Source organism: Macrotis lagotis, chromosome 4 (assembly GCF_037893015.1).
Source record: "Macrotis lagotis isolate mMagLag1 chromosome 4, bilby.v1.9.chrom.fasta, whole genome shotgun sequence".
NCBI classification, from domain to species: domain Eukaryota; kingdom Metazoa; phylum Chordata; class Mammalia; order Peramelemorphia; family Peramelidae; genus Macrotis; species Macrotis lagotis.
Window position 1 is genome coordinate 147,510,746 of NC_133661.1, and position 16,582 is coordinate 147,527,327.

Sequence of the window (16,582 nt, forward strand, 5' to 3'; positions counted from 1 at the left end):
ATTATTACTAAAATGATTAGATTTCCCAGAAATTATGTCTTTTTTTTTTTTTAGGTTTTTGCAAGGTGATGGGGTTAAGTGGCTTACCCAAGGCCACACAGCTAGGCAATTATTAAGTGTCTGAGGCCGAATTTGAACTCAGGTCCTCCTAACTCCAGGGCCAGTGCTCTATCCACTGCGCCACCTAGCTTGTTACAAAGTAGATGAAAATTATAACCACAAGTGATTCCTGAAGACTATTAAACACCGAGGGACAGCATCCTTGTCTTATAATTTATGTCATTCCCAGAAATGAGCATAGGGCCTTGCAGCTGGCAAGTGTCTCAACAAATGCTATGTGGCTCAGTCTTATGTTTATCATGAAGAAAGAAGGGAAGTATATAAAACAAAATTTCCTGGAAGTCCAATGATGTAGAAGGAAACATGCTTCCTATTAGACCTTCAACCAACCCCCCCCACCCAGCATTCTACACTTTACAAAGCATTATCTTTACCACAACCTTTGAAGGTAACTTTATCTATGGACACAAAGTTGGTAAATGTCTAAACTGGGATGCAAATAAAGATATCCCAACTCTAAAACCTTTTTGCTATACCACAATGCCAAAAGCAATTAGATGGCTCAGACTATAGAGCCTGGTTCTGAAATCAGGAAGATGAGTTATATCTGGCCTCAGACATTTACTGTGAACCTAGGAAAGTCATTTAGCCTCTGTTTGCCTTAATCCACTAGAGAGGGAAATGGCAAACCACTCCAGTGTCATTGCTGAGAAAACCCCATGGACAGTATGTTCCACAGGATGATGAAAAGTCAGACATGACTGAATGACTCAACAACAATAAAAACAGCAACAATGTACCATCTATTCTTTCTTTTTATCACATTAGGGACTAGTAGAGAGAGCCTAAATGTCCTGTTATAAAGTATGAATTCGAATTTATATCATCATGCAATCTTTTTTTTTTCAATTATCAGTAGATACAGAGAGCATATGGTTTCATTCTTTTCATGACAACATACACAAATAGTCAAGCATCAAGGAGCTATCATTTTTGTCATTGCTTTCCTCATATATGCAGATCATGATCCCCTCTGTAATATAACAGATGATTTTCATGAGTTGCTATGGTTAGGGTTACCAACCTAATGAGGAACCTCACTGTGCTTTGCTAAGCTACCATCATGTCTATTGTGGGAGCATCATCACCAGGTCCATATATAAAGCCCTTCTAGCTCCATATACTATATTAGAATTTGGACTTCTCTAGTATAGCTTTGAACCCCTTACTCTAATCTCCCACCTCAATGTGAAGCAACCCAATAAGACTTTAGTAGAGTCAAACACACAGGTACATACAATCTGGTGTTAACCAGTACAAGATCCTTAACCTCCTCAGGTCACTCTTAACATGAAGGGTCTAGATGGGATGATGTCTAAGATTTCTTGCAGTGCTACATCTATGAGTCTATGACTATATCTTGTAATCATCCTCCACTGACTTTTCTGGAGCTGTTGTTGTTCAGTCCCTTTTTCAGTTGAGTCTGACTCTTTGTGTCCCAATTTTTCCAATTTTGGGGGCAAAAATACAGGACTGGTTTCCCATTTCCTTTTCCAGCTCATTTTACAGTTGAGGAAACGGAGGCAAATAAGGTTAAATGATCTTCCCAGAGTCCCCTAATAAGTATCTGAGGCTGGATTTGAACTTAGGAAGATGAGTCTTCCTGACCTGAGACCTGGCACTCTATCCAACGTGCCTCCTCAGTGCTCAGACTCTTTTAGAGACTGAATCTCAATTCCTTTAGTCTTTTTTTTTTTTGTTAATATGAGTTAGACATCACTTTTAAGATATTATCTCTGGGGGGGTGTCTAGGTGGCACAGTGGATAGAGCACTGGCCCTGGAGTCAGGAGTACCTGAGTTCAAATCCAGCCTCAGACACTTAATAATTACCTAGCTGTGTGGCCACTTAACCCCATTGCCTTGAAAAAAAAAACCTAAAAAAACAGAGAAAGATATTATTTCTGAACCGTCTTTAATTTCTCTATAGTTTTCAAAATGTGAAGGTTAGAATTAAAGGCTTGCTCTCTTAAGTAGAAATTAGATCCATGACAAATACACTGTAAAAATTACCTTCTTGTTTTCCAACACTAATCTAAGGTAGCACAATCAGTACTAATAAAGTCTTGGTATGTAAGCATTGCTTGCTGGTAATTTATCCTGCAAGGCTGAACCTCTAAGGGGACTGCATAGCCACAGGGTGACTAAATGACTTTTTTTTTTTTTTTTAACAGAGAAGCAGGGAAACCAATTAACAAAATTGCCTGGCTATAAAGTAATGAGAATCATTTCTACAAATAACACCAGGTCTCCTATACTCATATCAAGTGGTATAGATGAAGTAGATTAAGCACTGGACTTGGGAGTCAGAAAAACTGGATTTTACCTCTACTTTTAATTCTTACTGTGTGGTGATGGATAACTCTTTTAAAGTCTCAAAGTCTTAGTTCCCTCCTTTGTCAAAGGGGATCATATAGGGAGAAAGGATCCCAGAGGTCATCTAGTCCAACCACTTCATTTTAAAGATGAGGAGATTCAGGCCCAGGGAACTTGTCCAAAGTTACAGAGGAAGTAAATAGTTGAGGCAGGATTAGAACCCTGTTCTCTGATTCTAGATTTAGATATTTGTATCTTGATATTTTTGTGTCCCACTGTAACGCTTGCTTGGCTTACTTCATGGGATTATGAGGAAAGAGCATTATAAACATAAAAGTATACCAGCCTATTATTATAAATGAGAGTTATCTTTTAGACATCCCAGAAGTCCAAACATTTATTACAATGATGCTAACATCAGTCCAAACTTCTTTTTTTTAAACTACCCATTTGGAACTGCTAACAGAGGCCAGTTTGTGAGTCATAGGGCCAAATCAGTCTCATTACTTTATAGGTATAATACATTGCTGTTTAGACCCTGAATAGTAAAAGCTTACTTTGCTCATCCTCCAAATTATTTACCAGATTTGGCCCCTAATACTTTTTTTTAGCTGATTTCCCAAAAAGTCAAGTTTACCCTGAAGGCAATTCTAAGGAAGAAGAATTCCAATGATTTTCTTAAGCACAGGTATAGCTTTGCAAGGGCACTGCTCTGAAGGACAAGGTAAACATATGGATGCCTAAAATCACAGAAATGTAAGATCTAAAGCCGAAAGAATGTCAGAGGCTTTACCCAATCTCCTCATATTTTATAGATGAGGAAACTGAGGCAAGAGAGGTTGATTGATTTTTCCTATAGTTATTCAGGGAGTAAGCAATAATGGGATTTGAACTCAGGACCCCATGGCTTTAGAGGAAACCTTTCACAAGCTGCATCTCATTGATTCCATGGAATAGGCAAGACAGAAGACCTCTTGGATTCCACATCCACTACTTAAAACATATCTGACCTTGATCTCGGTTTCCTGATTTCTAAAATAAATGGATGGATTAGAGGACCTTTGTGGTTCCTTATGGCTCTCTAAATCTGCAGTACTGCATGATCTGATATATATGTATATATATATATATATATATATATATATATATATATATATACTAGGCCTATTACACCATAGTATCTCATTTTCACCCCTCCAGATCCTACCAGAGCAAAGAGGTCCTAAAGTACTTCATTTGTTAGAAATAATTGTCAGAAATTTTCAGCAAACCAACAACCTAGAAACTGAAACTATACTTTTGCATTAACAGTGGTACCAAACTTTTCACTAGAGATTTCTCAAAAGAGAAATGAATAAAAGGCTCCTGAGGATAGAAAGAAATGATCTTGTGTTGGGTTGGGCCTTCCTTACAGTCTTAGAGGATAAAAAGTGAGAAAGAGAGCTGTTCAAGCACTAAAGAAAACAGGTGAGAGAAAAGAGAATGACAGGATCTTGACAGCCTCAGTGAGCAGAGAGAGAAAATTCCCTCAGGGAAGCAAGCTGGCAGCTGAGAGAAAATTCTAGAACCTCTCAAGCTGAAAGCCCCAAACCCAGAACATGCAAGCAAGAGGGCAGAATAGAAGAGAGTGGGAAAGCCTTCATGACCCAGATAAGAGGAAAGGTCAAGACCAGTGAAAAATGGATGATCCAAGTAAGTCAACCTCTGTGTATCTCAATTTTCTCATCTGTAAAATGAGGATGTGGCAGAAGATGCTAAAGACCCCCTGAGTTTTCCAATTGATGACTGCCAAAAATGTGCTAAGAAAAACAGGAATATGCATCTTTGGAATTTGTTAACTTTTTAATTTAACTAATTTTTTTTTTTAATTTTGCTTGAGTTGGTCTGTTTTTATAAAGAGGTACATTTTTAATATTTAAAAGATAAGAAAACTCCCGGGCGTAGGTCAGGCTTGACCAGTGACCCAATAAGCTTTGTGGCTTGGGATTGTTGATTGTGGGGATCTCATAGTACTTAGTGGCAGCACCAAAGATAAATAAAAACTACCTACAAGGACATTAGCCTACCTGTGCCTTCTACTGACAACAAAGGAACAGTTGGGAATTACAAAACAGTTCCCTGGTCAGAACTCTGTGACACTTTTCCATAAAAAAGTTTATTCTCTTAAAAGTCTCCTCCTACCTGTTTTTTAAGAGACTTGCATTCTGATGTTTCTGAACATTTATTTTATTGGCTCATAGAACCTTAGACCCCGGTGGGATCTCTGAAAGTATCTAGTCTAATCCCCTCACTCTATAAATGAACAAAGTAAGGCTCAGAGAAGTGAGGACTTGTTGCTACGTAATTATATAATACATGGCTGGAATCAAGGTACCCAAATTTCCAGTCTAGAATTCTTTTTATTAACAATACACTTTGTTGTGTTCAGTCATTTTTCAGTTGTGTCTGACTTTTTATGACTCCATTTGGGGTTTTCTTGACAGAAATAATGGAGTGGTTTGCCATTTACTTTTCTAGCTCATTTTAAAAATGAGGAAACTGGGGAAAACAGGATTAAATGACTTGTCCAGAGTCATAAAACTAATAAGAGTCTGAAGTCAGATTTGAATTTAAGAAGAGTGTTTCTGACTCCAGGTCCAGTGCACTATCCAATTAGCTGCCCATCTACACCAACAGTTTGTATTACATTTGTTTTCCACCTCCATCATATTGAAATGTCTTCCATTTGTTTTCTTCTTGTTTCATTAAGTCCTTTCTCTGATATCCTTAATTATAATAAGTTACATAATACTTTTTAATTCATTGGTGCATCTGTCCAGCATTATTACAAGAACTTATAAAATATTCTTTAGTTTACTGGATTTCTAATTCTTGTTCTATTCTCTCCCCCTCCCCCACCCAGTCCCAATTCTAGAACCAAATAAAAATGATGATAGTTTAAAAATGCATTTAGAGGGGTGGCTAGGTGGCGCAGTGGATAGAGCACCAGCCCTGGAGTCAGAAGGACCTGAATTCAAATCCAGCCTCAGACATTTAATAATTACCTAGCTGTGTGACCTTGGGCAAGTCACTTAACCCCAATGCCTTGCAAAAACAAAAAAATAAATTTATATTGTCACACAAAAAAGTACTATCAATGGAAAAAACATTTTTAAGGAAACATTCAAGTTTGTTGGTTGTCTAAGTTCTGTCTACTGCTTCTAACATAGGACTACCTATTAGTTTTCGGAAATGGAATATCCATTTTTCTGAAATAGGCAGAAAGACTCTTTAATTTGTGTGCCAATTTGAGCAAAACCTTTGAAATTTCAATATAATTTTTTTTCTAATCAGCATCATATGTTCCTATAAGATACCTAGCCTTCCATGCTGCAGGATTAAGCTGAGAGGTACTGACTGCCAGGGAGACCCAAATGGGCTTGGCTGGTGTCACTGGTGTATGCTTCTCTTCAGATCAGCAGAGGCTGAGATGCTGAGCTGATGTTTGGTCTTTTGACAATTTTCAGTTAATGAATTGATTCCTACAGTTCATTAACATACCCACTTCCACTTCTGTATACACATATGTCTTAATTAGCTGCTCATTGGCTGTTTAATTACAAGAAAACAGCTGACAGCTGCCTCGATGCATTCTAATGGCAGACGGCTTGGAATGGCTACACATTTCCTTTTGACAACCATGACTTATTCATAACTCCGTGATTTATTGTGAATACTCATATGCTTACATGAATCATTAAATTTTGCAGTATTACCGGCAACTGACAATTAGGAATTTAGGAATGGGGGCATTTTACTTCTCCCCTCCCCTCCTCAAAAAAGGTTTGTCTACTCTATTACTTTCAAAAAAGGGAAATACTATTTAGAAAGATGACATTTTACAGTCATTCATTTGGGACCTTTCTTTCAAGAATATGACTGAGGAAGAACAGAATATTTTTGGCAAAACATTTTGACATAAATGATGGCGGAAATTCTAATAGCTAATTACCTGGTAAAGGAAAATAAAAACACGAGTCTGGTTTTAAAGAAAGTGATGAAGTATGAAAATAATAGAGAAAATGGAGAAAAATGAGTAGAGAAAAGAAATGTCAGGAGAAATAGCAAAAATTGGGAGGGAATAGTAAACCCTGGAGAATTATAATTGGGCATGTATACTTTACTGGACCAGCAGAATTCAAAGAAAAGAGACAGACAGTTCTGGCAATCTCTCTATTGACTTTGGACACTATCAATCACCCTTGTTTGTAAAAATTTGCTAGTGCAGTCCCACTAACTGCTCATGACAGCAGTAATAAAAGTGTGGCATCCTTGGAATATTTTCTAGCTCTAAGAAAGGTTGCCCCTCCCAGTAGAATACTGTGTAGATTCTGATACACAATTATAACTGACTTTATTTGTCCCAATCAGCAAGTGTGATGGTTGTTTTTGACTGTAGAGAGCTACATAAAAGTCTAAACTAAATGGAGTACCCAATTGTAGGCCTAGAACTTTCTATAAATTGAAAAGAGGCAGTCACTGAAAAATGAACCAATCTGAGACAAATTAGGGGGTGAAAGCATTCTCCTGAGTGTGAATCATCATGAAACTGGAAGCTTTAGCTGAACAAACACAATTTTTTTCCTCATTACTCTTTAATGTATTTATTTTTTAAAAATGGAATTGACACTTTTGAAGTCAAATGGACACAACAGCATCCCTGCCTTCTCTTCTGTAAAAATAATATTTATTTAAAATGTCTGACTTAATGTTCTTTATGAAATTGAACTTTAAGATAAAAATAAGAACTAGATGTTGAACGAAAACCCAGCAAAACTAAAAGAAAAACCTGAAATTGGTCTCAGAATACTAGTGAAATTTCACTATTTCCAATAAAAAAATAAATAAATAAAACTAGTCTCCACTAATAAGCATGCATCAAAAAGGACTTTCATGGAGAGTCTTTTCTGCTAAACAATTTTTTCCCCTCTGCCCCAGTAGTTTCATAAATACTACGGAGTTATAGGAGGTGAAAAGTTCCTGTCCCTAAGATAAGGGTGGTGTCTCTAATAATCTTCAAGATTGTGAGTGCTAAGAAATTTAATAATTTGTGAAAGGTCATAGTGTTACATGTCAGAACATGAACTGAAGTCTTCCTCAAATCCAAAGTTAGCACCTTGTCTACTCTGTATTCAACATTAGGGGTGAGATTTTAATTTAGATTCTGACTCTAGCACACTTACTATTCTTTCCAGGGTTTGGGCTCCACTCCATGAACTTGAAGAGCTAACAGTCAACTCTAACACTATAAGAAGACTTGGGAAGAAGACTTTAGGGGAGGCTTGATTAATAATACTAACAGTAGTAAAAGCTGATATTTATATAGCATTTCACATCAGCAGTTTAGACCCTCTCACATTTATTTCATAATAACAATACTTAATCTATTTCTTAATTTCATCAGTGAGAGAGCTCCCAGTGAGGCACATTCTCTTGCTAAGTCAGATCAGCATTTCCCTCTTCAATTTATGGTCTTAGAGAGTTTTCTGAGTCAATAAGAGGCTAAGTGACTTGTCCAGGGTCACAATTTTAGTACATAGTGGAACTAGAACCTCAGTCTTAATCCACTACATTGAGTTTACCTCTCTAAGCAATAAGCTATTAAAGATCTGAGGTCCAACGTTGCAGATACTTATCAGCTGTGTGACTCTGGGCAAACTATTTTACCTCTCTCATCCTCAGTTTTCTCATCTGTAAAATGATGATAATACCTACCTCATAAGGTTGCTGTGAGGATCAATAAGATAACATTTAAAATACTTAGTAAACCTTAAAATGCTATTTTAAAGTTAGCTATCATCATCATCATCATCATCGTTATATGCTTGGGAACTATTTTCTTCTAGTTTAATGACACCAAGTAGTTTATACATTCTTTATGAAAAGAAATATATTCTTTCATTATAAAGCTATTTTTCCTTATAACAGAAGAAAAGTATCAACTCTGGCTTATAAGACTAATACAGACTTTTGTTTAAAGTAGATATTCAATATTTATTTGTCAAATAAAAGAAGAATCTATTTCAAAATCTTTAGTAGAAAAGTAAGACTGATAACTTGATTGTGAAACCCCTATGTTCTGATCAACTGGGCCCTGCAGAACTTAAAAAATGTAACATCAAAAAACTAAAGGAAAATCTAATTATTCTATTTTTCCCCAGATAAATTTCTCACTTTCATTTGAAGAGCAACCTAGTATTTGTCAGAGCCCATGTTTTCAAAAGAAATACAGTAACATTAAAATTGTTCTTTAAAAGATTTTCAGTCAATGCAAAAAATTTATCCTTTTGGAACTAAAGACCTATTTTCTTAACAGTAAATGTATTTACAATCCACTAATTTTATTTCTGGTTTGGAGGTGTGATGAAAAAAATCCTAGCTTAATATCTTTCCTCTGATCCACATAGTCTGCAAGCTTACCTCTGTTCCCTTATACTACGACTGTGTTCTCCTTTTTTGTATAACATATCTTACCAGTCTGGTTTCCATCACTGCTTCACTAGACTCTCAGCATGGGATGACCTTCTCTCTATTGCTGTAATTATCCTGTGTGACTAATATTTTAATACTTCAAGGATCAAGGATTTCCTTGATATGGTTACTCCCTACATTAATATGGATCAAAAGAGTTCTACAATTCATACTTGATGCTTGAGAATTGCTCTCTCAAATGGGTCAGTTATTTCAATGGTTCAGAAATTCCCTCCCATAATGCAGATGTTAATCCATCTGTGCTTGCCCATACCATTTGACTCTTGTCCATATTTGCCCCTGGGGTGTTTAACCAATGAATAGGACTCTTTCTCCCAAATACTTGCAAGGGTACCGAGGGAGGACTCTGGTTGTCTACTTGTTATCACTTGTTTTCATGTCACCAGCCCATTTTCTCTACATTTCTCTGGTGATGTCTTTTACTCCTATTCTTGTTTAGAGTTCCTCAGTAGTTATATATTGCAGTTTACTCACCTCCATAATGTTTTTCCATTGTCTTTCATGTGATACTTATTTGAAATTTCTTAAACAGCTAACTGTCTTTTATTTTTCGCTGTCATAGAACATCAAAAAATGCAACATTAAAAAGTAGATCTTTGCTTTCACAGTAAATGAGGTTAATAAAGGAGCTTTGCAATTTCCCAAAAGTAATTTGGTAATTCCTATTCAACTTTGAGGCTAGGAACTTATTGTCTACCTGAATTATTTGAGAATTGCTATGGCAAAAACTTCATTACTTTGGTAAGTCTCTCTGATTTTCCATTGGTTCAGAATTCAAAATTTTACTAACATTGGGGTTATAGGTTTGAAGATTATTTGCAAAAAAAAAATTAATAAAGAACCTCAAGAAGACAGGAAAGATTACCAAGGAAAAAAGGAAAAGACAGCTAAGGATAGGATTTTGGGGAACAACATATTTAAGTTAAAGGAGATAGAAGGGAAAGTAAGAGAGAGGATAGAGAATAGTGAGAATGCAATCATAGAAGCCAAGGGAAGAAACAGTATTTAAGAGAGGTTGGAGGGGCAGCTACGTAGCGCAGTGGATAGAGCATCGGACCTGGAGTCAGAAGTACCTGAGTTCAAATCTGTCCTCAGACAATAATTACCTAGCTGTGTGGCCTTGGGCAAGACACTTAAAAAAATTCTGTAGAGAAGCTGTCAAGGAGAACTAAAAATGAATCCATTAGATTTAATGTCAGGAAGTTCATTAGTAACTTGAAGGCAGTTTCAAAGGAGTTGTAAGGAGAGATATTAGATCATAAGAGAATGATACAGAACAAATAAGTGGGGACTAACTAGACTTTAAGTTTCTATAAGTAATAGGGATGACTCTATCTACATTTTCACATATTTCTTGATATTTCCATGTTCATATCTATATATTTTTCTGGATTTTGTTATTAGTGCAAGGAACTCTTAGTGAAGAAATGTCTTCTTATGGAAAACAGCATATAACTGAACTGTAACTAACTGAAATTTAGTCTTAGCTATCTGGAAATGAGAAATTAAGTGACTTGCCCAGAATCTCATAGCCAGGATGTATTAGAGATAGGATTTCAACCTAGATTTTCCTGAGTTCATGGATGAACTCTTTAATCACTAGGCTATTGGGCAGCTAGGTGGTACAGCAGATGAAATACTCGGTCCTGGTTCAGGAGAACCTGAGTTTAAAGCTCAGTTCAAAGCCTCAGACACATATTAGTTGAGAAGTCATCCAACTCTGCTTCTCCAAAAAAAATAATCAATAGGTCATGCTGATTCTCATCATTAAATTTTTAAAAATCATATTATGGCTTTATTTATTAATATTATGCTTTTGTATCCAATTGGAACATAAGCTTTCATAGTACAATGACTGCATTGTATATGTTTTTTCATTTCCCACAGGACTTTGCATACATTTGAAGGTTCAAAAATTTTATCAATTTCATATAGCAATATTTTAAGCTATCAAATTTCACTTAAACATGGGGTTCTGGACATTTTTCATATAGGACAGTCATCTGGAGCTAAGGAAAGAATGGCAACAGGCAATGAGGCAAGGTTTACATTTGAACAATGGTGTAGAATAATATCTCCCCAACGTATTGCCCCATAGTGTTTGCGTGTAACTCCTAAGAAAATAAAATTATAATAAAATGTATGATTTCATTGTTTCTTAAGAAACAAATCCAAACAATGAAAAGACTAATTCCCTAGTTTCTGAAGGCAGTATTTAAAGTAGGAAAACCTAAAAAAAAGGCTCGCTCAAACAAATAAGAATTCTATACACTTTTCCCCGTTAGATATATACTTAGAAAGTTCCAAAAATAGTTTATTCTATTTTATTTAATATTTATTTACTTCTAAATTACATACACACACACAGACACACATATATAAACACTTATTCCCTCTTCCTTTCCTTCTGTGTAAATCTATTCCAAGGCATACCTACTATGGATCAGGAACTGTCCTACTTTAAAAATACTATCTTGTATGATCCTCACAACTGTGCAAGGTAGGTGCTATTATCTTCATTTTATAGTTGAAATTGAAGCAATCTGAAGTTAAAGGACTTGAACAGGGTCACACAGTTAATATGTATCTGAGGCAGCAATTTTCAGATCTTTCTGACTCTAGGTTGCCTGCTCTGTCTACTGTGCTGGTGGAAGATCTAAATGACAGTAGGCAAAAGAAATGGCAAGTTTCTATTAAAAATAGGAAGTAACAAGTTTTTGTGCAGGGGAATGACATAGATTTATGTATTCTTTTTTTTTAATTTTTTTTTAGTTTTTTTGCAAGGCAAATGGGGTTAAGTGGCTTGCCCAAGGCCACACAGCTAGGTAATTATTAAATGTCTGAAAGTGGATTTGAACCCAGGTACTCCTGACTCCCAGGCCAGTGCTTTATCCACTACGCCACCTAGCCGCCCCAATTTATGTATTCTTAACTGTTTTGTAAAGAAGAATGTATTAGAGAAAGGGAACACTAGAGGCAGGGAGACCAATTTGGATGACACAAAAAAAGGTGATGAAAGAAGATTAAAGAATGGACCAAGGTGATGGTAAATGAGAATGGAGAGGAATATTATGTGGATAGAATAGATAGAACTAAAGGAAGAAGGAAAGGTAAAAAATGGTTCAAAAGTTTAAACCATGGGGCCTGGGAAGATGGTGGCACCACCAATAGAAACAGGGAAGCTGATCAGAGGGGTAAGTTTTTGTGTTTTTTTCTCATGGGTGGGGAAGATAAGGAGTTCAGTCTTGGGCATTTTTATTTTGAGATTTTGGCAGAACATTCAGGTAAAGAAAGTAAGGCAATTGGAAATGTGAAACTGGTGCTCAGGGTAGAGAATGGGTTTAGATGTATTGACAGGAGTGATATATAGATAGATGTGGTAAGTGAAACAATGGAAGAAGAGAAAATTATTAAAGAAGAGATGGATGACAGAGAAGAGGACATATTTTGGAATGGGATGAGAAATGCAAACCAGTAAAATAGAATAATGTCTGGACAGAACAAGAGGGAAAAAAACCACAACACCATGATCATAGAAACCAAAGGCAGAGTTCATAAGAGTATGGGGGTGGTCAATAAAGTATTAAATGAAGCAAAAGTTGGAGGATGAGGACTGAGAAAAGACCACTGAGAAAATATGAAAGTCATTATTATCTGGTTCCAGAGATCACAGACTTAGAGCTGGAAGGATCCTAAGAAATTAGTAAATTCAATCATCCCATTTTACAGATGAGGAAACTAAGTTTACACGAGTGACTTGCCCAGGAGTCATACAAATAGGAAGTGAATTTTAGGTTTTCTTCTCTCCAAAATCAGGATTCTATTCACTATTTTAGTGGTATCTTTCTATGTTAGTCATAAATGGATAAAAGAATGGTGGATGTTAGTTTTATTGTATAGCAGGTCACAGAAAAGTGTTATCCTTTTCTAAGTCTATTGGTGTAGAAAGGAAGTAATAGTAGAGAAACTGAAGATGAGGAGGAGCATTAATGATCATGGTGCAAGTTTTGCCTTCATTGTCAGTTAACTGTTAGAACTATCTGGATACCTCATATAAAAGTATACTTTTCTGGGTTTTCTTTAATAATTGCTTTAATTTTCTATTTTAATTTGCATATCTGTTAAGAATTATAAAATTCAAAAAATCTTCACATTTACATAGGACTTTAAGATTTCCTTATCACTTTTTAATAAAACCCTGGGGAGGGGAGGCTGTTAGTGTGATAATCTTAATTTTTTTTTGGATGAAGGAACTGAGCTCTGAAAGATTATGTGACTTGCAGTAATCAAGTTTTCCTGAGCCTAGGTTCAACACATTTCATAATTATGCCTCATTTTCTCTAGTTGTCAGATTTTTGGAGAGCAAAAAAGTGCATCTGAGAACTAGTGTTGATGATTGATGTGACCCCAAGAAACATTTTTGTGATTAAGGAGTCTGGAGAAATCCTTTCCCAGACTGAAGAGGAGTCCAATTGCTTTCAGTTTTGCTAATCCAGAACAACTGAGTGATCTAAAACTTACTGCAGCAATACACCCACTTCAAAGCCCTTTTTTAATTCCAAAGCATACATTTGTTAAAAAAAAAATCCATTTCTGTTAGAAATGCTATCTAGGCATTGTGTAGAAAATTCAACAGGTGAATTTCACTAAAGAATACAATACTTATCTTCATTTTCTGCAATTCATTCATTATTATAAAGCACAAATACAAAATAATAAACACTATGATTACAGAGTGAGACAGACTACTGGGAGAATCTTCTGGATAATTCATCCCAAAGGGACATTTTCATCTTAGCAATTTTTATTTGTCTTGGCAGATGAATCTGCATACTCTCTCATGACAAAAATAGTAATAATGACAGAATAATGCCATACTTTACAGTTTACATAGTGCTTTCTTCATGACCATCTGTGAAGAAAGTAGTGGAGGGGGGGGTAATATTTCCATTTTACAGATAAGGAAACAACCTCAAAGAGCTGAAATGAGGATGTGAGCATATTCACAAGGCCAGGATTCAAATGTGACAGCACAAAAACCAAGGTGAGAGAAAATCTACTATGTTTTCTGTTGGACTTAACCTCTGTTCTATTTTGCAGTTTTAAATGGAAAACCACCTCAATCTTCTTAGAAGTAGACTGATTTATACTCTTATCACAGGACCAGAGATTTAGAGCAGTATGTTAGAGCATATCTAATCCAATCTGGCCATTATACAGATGAAAAAAGGTCCAGAGAAGTTAAGTTACTACATAAATAGTAAACTGAAGAGACAGAATCTAAATATATATATATATGTATATATTTTCTCTAAGTCTAAATCAAAGAATTTTTTTCCTCCAGTACTATGATGTTTCTCTTAAATACATGAATTACCAGGTTAGATAACATATGAAATAATATTTAAAATTTATGAAGTAAATCTAAAAAATAACTGAGAAAAGAAAGTTTGTGGGCTTGGTTCTTCTGAATTCTTCACTCTATACAATTTTAGAATCAAACTGAAGTAAATCTCTGCGTAAATGTCAGCTATTAGCTTGGCTGGTTCAGCCTGTGTGACAGTATGCAGGCAATTATACAGCAAACCTAAATCTCATTAGACTTTCTCATAAAATGAGAATCAAAAAACAAATCAAAGTTAACTCCAATGACTTCTTTACAGAAAAGTATAACAACAATGAGACTAAATCAACCTAAGCTATCCTGGGGCTGTCCTCTCCTCCCATTTAAATGATATAAACAATAAGCAAATAGATAATTTATTTAATGATCTTTTATAGAAGCTTATATATATATGTATACACACATATACATACATACATACATATATATATATATATTTGTACATTTATATATATGTTTCCCATGGTTGTAATTTAAAACCAGATCTAAATGTCTTTTCACTATATGATGTCAAATCTGATTCTTCAATGTTCTAGGAAGCTGAATTTACAGAAATTGTGACAGTAAATACTACATTTTATTTTTTTTAATAAGGCAGAAACAAAAACGGGGGGGCTTACCTTGCAGCCTTCACATGTAATGACACCATAATGGATTCCTGATGATTTGTCTCCACAGATCTTGCATGGAATAATTTCAATTTGAGCTGCAACAGAAGCACGCAACCAGTTAATTACATTTTCTTTTAAACACCTTATAAAAGCGTTCCCTGATCAGCATTTGTATAGTGAAAACTAATAACCTGCTAAACATTATACTGCATTAACTATTCATTGCTGAACTGTGAGGGTCCCCCTAGAGCCTTGGACTAAATTATGGCTGCTTGTTATATAATAGCTTTCGGGTTATTAAAATGGGTCATTTGAGAAGGTGTTTAAGAACCCACAAGAAGACTAGAATCAGCATTTCAAAGCCTTAAAGAACTGGAGAGTTCGCATTTTAGGCCTCAGAGCTAAACAGATACTAAAATGTTTCCTCCAATCTCCTTCCCCTAACCATTATTTTTAAAAGGTCATAAATCTGTCTTGGCTGAGAGTCACATTTATGCAACTAGAGGAAAATACATTTCATGAAAGTCATGTCAACTTAAGAAATGGTATAAACCAATTCAGATGATTAATAAGCTATATATGATAAGAGTTAAAAATCCCTGATTCATTTTTTCTTCTGATTGAAAAAAAGTGCTGTATTAAATGTTAATCTTTATGAGATCAACTACTATATTCCAGCCAGACAGTTATCTGTATGTTTTTAATAATGATGAACTCTGACAAGTAGAATGTTTCACTACTAGGTTATTTAAATGTTACCAGATTCTCTAACTCAGTGTTCATAGATTCCTGCCAAGTGATTAAAGATGACCCTCATTTGAAGATTAAGCAAGTCATTATTAAATATTATATCAAAATTCTTAGAACAAGCTAAAGTACTGTTCTTAAGCACAACAGGATATAAAATGTCTCTTTTTAAAAAGTATATAGCTAAAGACAAAGAAATAATCTACGAAATGTAATCGTCAGCTCCAAGAAATTACTTAGATCACATAAAAAATGGAAATGATATATAGTACATAGAACATTACTGAGCCATATAGATATGGTAACTACCTGCACTAAACTTAATGACATCATATTTTTATATATTTCACATTTCTCTCCACACACACACACACATAAATACACACCATCTACAACGTCTTTTCATAGTCATTTAGTATTTAATAGTGTACACTTATATAATTTTTGCATATTTTTGTGATCTTATTTGATCTTCACAACAACCTTACTAGGTATATTTACAAATATTATCTTTATTTTATGGGGGAAGGTGAGGGAAGGAAAGAACCATTTATTAGCATCTACTATTTGCCAAAGTGCCAAGTACTTTAAAAATATCTTATTTGAATCTCATAACAACCTTGGGAAACATGCTATCATTACTCTCATTTTAGAGGTGAGGCAATGGAGGCAAACTAAGTTTATGTGATTTTTACAGGGTCATCCAGCTAGTGGGGGTCTGAGGTTGGATTTAAGCACAGGTCTTACTCTCTAGCTACTGCATGATTTTGATGCCTTAATAAGAAAATAGAAACTAGGTGCTCTTACAAGACTTTCTCTCCAGGTCACACAAGGCTACTTGAATCAAAGTGCCTA

At 35.2% G+C, this 16,582-nt stretch overlaps 1 protein-coding gene across 6 annotated transcripts in view; it reads right to left on the reverse strand.

Annotated features, from left to right (window-relative positions):
* The window catches only part of RORA (RAR related orphan receptor A), an 861,625-nt gene that overhangs the window by 23,575 nt on the left and 821,468 nt on the right, over positions 1-16,582 (reverse strand). For all 6 annotated transcript variants that reach the window (XM_074234286.1, XM_074234287.1, XM_074234289.1 and 3 more), the window contains one exon: positions 14,990-15,075. In XM_074234286.1, the coding sequence (XP_074090387.1) occupies positions 14,990-15,075 (86 nt within the window). The remainder of the gene's footprint in view (positions 1-14,989; positions 15,076-16,582) is intronic.